The sequence below is a fragment of the Microplitis mediator genome, chromosome 7 (genome assembly GCF_029852145.1).
Source record: "Microplitis mediator isolate UGA2020A chromosome 7, iyMicMedi2.1, whole genome shotgun sequence".
In the NCBI taxonomy this organism is placed as follows: domain Eukaryota; kingdom Metazoa; phylum Arthropoda; class Insecta; order Hymenoptera; family Braconidae; genus Microplitis; species Microplitis mediator.
The window spans coordinates 3,916,734-3,921,592 of record NC_079975.1 but is presented as its reverse complement, the minus strand read 5'-3'; the positions used below and the strand labels follow the sequence as shown (position 1 = coordinate 3,921,592).

The 4,859-nt window shown below is 27.3% G+C and overlaps 1 protein-coding gene across 2 annotated transcripts; it reads right to left on the bottom strand.

Moving 5' to 3' along the window:
* Positions 1 to 364: 364 nt before the first annotated feature.
* Positions 365 to 3,850, bottom strand: LOC130672090 (uncharacterized). 2 transcript variants are annotated; one of them, XM_057476367.1, is made up of 5 exons: positions 3,774 to 3,850; positions 1,830 to 1,955; positions 1,694 to 1,771; positions 567 to 686; positions 365 to 439 (listed from the first exon to the last, which is right to left on the bottom strand). In XM_057476367.1, the coding sequence occupies exons 1-5, from the start codon at positions 3,822 to 3,824 to the stop codon at positions 377 to 379; spliced, it is 438 nt and encodes a 145-aa protein (XP_057332350.1). In that variant the 5' UTR covers positions 3,825 to 3,850; the 3' UTR covers positions 365 to 376. The 2 variants fall into 2 exon arrangements, with proteins under 2 accessions (XP_057332350.1, XP_057332349.1); XM_057476366.1 differs by lacking the exon at positions 3,774 to 3,850 and adding an exon at positions 2,048 to 2,173.
* Between the last annotated feature and the right edge of the window lie 1,009 nt (positions 3,851 to 4,859).

The following is a 4,859-nucleotide window of genomic DNA, read 5'->3' as shown; positions in this document are numbered from 1 at the left end:
GCTGCTAGTCGGATGATTACTCACGAATTGTTTCGTTCAATTTGACTTCCATTGTCTTCTGTCGTAATTATTATTATTTTTATTTCGCCTAGATCTGAAATTTTATCCTTGCAAGTTCTTAAAATATATTTTATTTTTAGTTTTGTAATTTTACCTATTCAGCTTTCGTCTCCTCGAGGATACAGAGATCTAAATAATTTGAAAATTACATCTATGTGTCCAAGTGGGATATTGGATTCAGGTTTTAATTACTATTTCGCGGATAATTAATTTATAGTAAGAGGTTGAGATAGAGGTATTGAAGCCTATGTAATACCAAATAAAATTTTTTAAATTATTTATTAAAAAAAATTACAAAAATTTACTAAAATTGACTTCAGTGGATCGGTGGTTTCAAATGACTCGTTCCATCACATTCATCAATAGGTATTCGATCAATCTATAAAAGTTCATTTATTATATTGAGATTCGGTTCAAAATCTAATAATGTAGTTATTTCAAAAACAGTCATATTTTTGGACGAATATTCAATCATAATTTAGTGGAATTATTACTATGTTACTTACCGTAAAGTTTAATATTAATACTGCTGAATCCTCTGTTCGATCATCGGTCATAAAAAGTACAAGCCTCCGACTTAATGGACTGTTATCATTTAAATCGACACTTATAATTTTCCCATTAATCTAGAAGATAATAATTATTTTTTTATGGATACTTAATTAGGATATCATTTTATAGCAACGACTTTTTTATTGTTAATTCATTTGAAATATTAATTTAAGTGTAAAGATTTTTTCATCAATTTGAAAAACTGGAATTTTGAATCTCGCGTTGGGCGCCAATTTCAGTTACAGATTTTTTTATTACATAAAAAATTTTTATACTCATATTAATAATTCAAATTATTTGATAGTTTTAACCAGCAAATAAATTCATAATACTTTAGTAAGTATTTGAAAAAAAGAATAATAGTACATTGCATAGCGAGTGGGTTAAGTGAGTCTTTATACGGGAAGCACAATGTTTTTAACACGAGTCGTAGGTGCACCGGAAACGAGTGCTAAGAACATTGTGCTTCCTGTATAAAGACTTAACCCACGTGCTATGGACTAAACTTTAATTATTAATTGTCTGATTTATGCGAATTATTATATCAGCAAAGTAAACCCTAAATCAGACGGGGTTCTATATGAAACTAGTTCTTGACTTCTCTCACCACTCATTTCTTATTTATTTTAATAAATAAAAAACAACCAACGTATTTATACGTAGACACTGACATCACTCTGATTTAAAACTCCGATTGAATCCGATTGGTTCCGATTTAAATCCGATAGACTTTCTTCAATCGGAATTCATTGGTTTCAATCGGAGATTTTAATCAGGGCAAAGTTGTCACATTGATTGTACTATTCATTCTGAATATATTTAGTCTCGAGATTATTTGCTCAAGTGATAATAGTAGAGTTTGTTTTTGAGAACGGTCGATAATGACTTTTGAGGAATGTGATTATGGATTCAAATGCGGTTGTTTATGACCCCATAAACAAACGCTGTTGAGGAACATGGGACGCCATTTGCTTTTTGACGAATTATTAACCACCGATCGGTAAACAGTCATTTAGGGTTTGCTTTGAAGATATGATAAGTCGTGATAATCAGGCATGCGTTGAATAAAACTATTAATTACCACAAAAGTAGCGGCTGAACTTTTAGTATCCCAGCCATATTTCTTGAAAATATCACTCTTAGAATATTCACGTACAAGCTTAAAATAAAAAAAATTAATTAATTATTCAAAAATAATTTTATAAAATTATAAATACCTCGAATTCCATTCCAATGGGAACTTCGTTTTCTTTTAGCGGTTCCACACAACCCTCTAATTGTTTAATAAGATTTATTAAATCATTGCTGATATAACAATTTTTATGGATTGGCACCGAAAATATCTACAAGCAAATTATTTATAAAAAAGATTAATATATTTATAACTAATAATCGTAATCAACAGAAATGTATTTTTAAAAATAAAATTAATTACTGGGCTTGATAGCGAAATAATTAAAATAAAGTAAATAAATAATTTTTCAATCATTATAAATTTATTACACCCGTCAGTGACTAAAGACTATTTTTCAATTGATAATAAAACGATTATCGGGCGCTATATATAGTAAGCTTGTCTTAAAAATAATAATGAGTAATGAAGAGTAATGATGGAATCAATTCCTCTACTACAAGTATAAAGAAATACGGCAATCACTTACTCATTGAATTTAACGTATAGTAATTAATTTAAATATTTACTTAAAAATAATATCAATTTTTAAATCACGTGCTACTGTAATGACATTAAGTTAATTAATTTGATACATATAAATACGTCATATTTACATATGTCAATGTTATTATAGATTACAATTATTATTTTGACTGTAGACTTTAAACTTTGGACTTTTGACTTAGGTTCTAAAAAAAAAGCAGGTGCTAATTAAAATTTTTGTACAATCACGTGAAATCGATATCAATTACAGATAATTAATTTTTTAAATTATAATCCTTATTAGTAGTGACGTAAAAAATACATTGAGGGGGTTATTTAATCAAGTGTTTTTGAATTAAGCATCTGTAAAATCACGTGTTAATAAAATGACAGTCATTACGCTGATGATATAGAGTAATAATCAACCCACGATTTTGATTTATATTTATTTTATTAAAGATTTTTTGTTTACTTATTTGTATATGAATTTAACAAGTGTAATTTTTCGAACTCAAATATTTAATTAATTAGAAAAATTTCATCAGCTCAATTTTTTGTTTTATAGAAAAATGATTTTCTAAGTAAATCTATTATGTCTATTTTCAAAATATCTTTCTATATTTTTGGATTTATTGAAAAACTTAGGCTGGGCGTATTAACATAACTAAAAATTCGCTTTTTGTCTAGAATTATGATGTATTAAAGAGTAGATTTTATCACGTGTTAGCTCAAATGTATGGATCACGCGTTAAATTGAATTAAGTACTGTCAAATCACGCACTATTATGGAATTCATTGGCGTTTAATCACGTGAAAAAAAATGATTCTGACGCACTAAATTACGACGAACTAATAGTGTAATACATCGCGTAAAAAATGATTACAAATTTAATAATAGTAGAAAAATAAGCCAATTAAATCATAAAAAAAGTAATTGCTATTTTACTCGTAATCAATAGATTGCCCACTTCTTCATATTAATTATTAATCTAAATGCATCAAAAATAATTGTTATTTTAACCTAATTATTGATAAAAGTCAAATATGAGATGATTAAATTGAGTAAAGCGTGTCCATGTAAACTAAAATTCTCATCTAAATCGTTTTTTTAAAAATCGAGACAAACATATCCTTCATTTTTACATAACTTTTCAAGTCTCTTTCTTTTAATTTTTTAACCGGTTAAATTATTCAAAAATTAATCAATCACAAGCTTAAATTTGAGCTCACTAATGATTTTATTAAAAAAAATTTGATCATGGAAATTAAAATTCCCTTAGGTTCCGGTAAATCAATTCGACTTCTATGCGAAATCCCATAATTATTTAATCATTAATGAAATTAAATTAATTTTTGTCATAATAAAGACCAAATTTATCTGCCAGTTTATATATGACTTCGCAATTTATCATTAAAAGCAATTAATCATTTTTAATACAACAATTATTATTCAATTAATATTACTTATTAATTAAAAAGTTACTGATCCATTAATTATGCTTACCTCATTAACAAAACAAACAATAAAAATAATAATTAATATTTTATCGGACATTGTCACTTTACTTATAATTCAATGCAATCAACTTGTACTGAGGAGTAATTAAAAACTCACTTCTTATTTATACTCTTTACTCTCTCTTATTTCATTATTTATTTTTTTATAGTAATCTGTTTATATACATAATTAAAATTTCCAAATAATTTTACGGCGTAGAAATCATGGCATTGGTACAAAGTTTTATTTATAAAACTACGTTTCGTTCTAAAGTATATTTCATTGACCTCCACGTGCGCATTATTTTTAAATAATCAAATATCAAACACTTGATTTGACGTCTATTTTCTCAATATTTTAATATCGATGTCTGTTCGATTTGCATATCTTGATTAAATATTAGAATTAGAAATAGATGAAATTCTTGTATTTTGCTCAAATAAAAAATAGATATTTTTATTATTGGCTTCTCAAGGCCAAATATCTTTGCCGGATGAAGTAATCATTAAAAAACCAAAAATAAACAATTAACGGTTGATAACAAAAAGAGTATTCGAGGTTGCACTGTACTTAGACAGGATGCTTCCAATTAATTTTTTTTTAATTGAAAATTTATAATAATAAATTGAGTGTCAAATATATTTTCATAATATATAAATAGATATTACATTAAAAAATTTGCGGAGTGAACGCGTATTAAATCCACAGTGATTTTGATCTCCTCGGAGTGAAATTCACTCCGGAAAGGATTTTATATTAGCACTAAAACTTCGAATACGAGTGAATGTGAGTTTAAGTAAAATCCAGATCACTTCGAAATCAGTCCGCTGGAAGAATGACCTCCCTATTTTCTCCGTATGCAGATTTTTGAAATGTTCGCTCAGGTGCTAATTTGTCAGCCGAAAATTAAATCCCATCACTGACCTCCGGAACAACCCCTTGTCAACATGTAGCAGGCAAATGATTTTCAATGATTTCAAAGCTTTGTCAATTTTTATAGGGGAGAGGGGGGGGGGCAGAGTGGGCCCTTTAAGGAAAATAATTATAATATCATTAATTTTTTCTACGTGTTTACTTCTTTTTAGACCCTTG

Bases quoted from the DNA above. Each gene is read 5' to 3' on its own strand.
- LOC130672090 (XM_057476366.1), bottom strand. From the start codon at position 2,101: ATGATTGAAAAATTATTTATTTACTTTATTTTAATTATTTCGCTATCA. The intron at 1,956-2,047 runs GTAATTAATTTT...ATTTGCTTGTAG, and splicing joins TTATTTCGCTATCAAGCCCA to ATATTTTCGGTGCCAATCCA. The intron at 440-566 runs GTAAGTAACATA...GAACTTTTATAG, and splicing joins TATTAATATTAAACTTTACG to ATTGATCGAATACCTATTGA.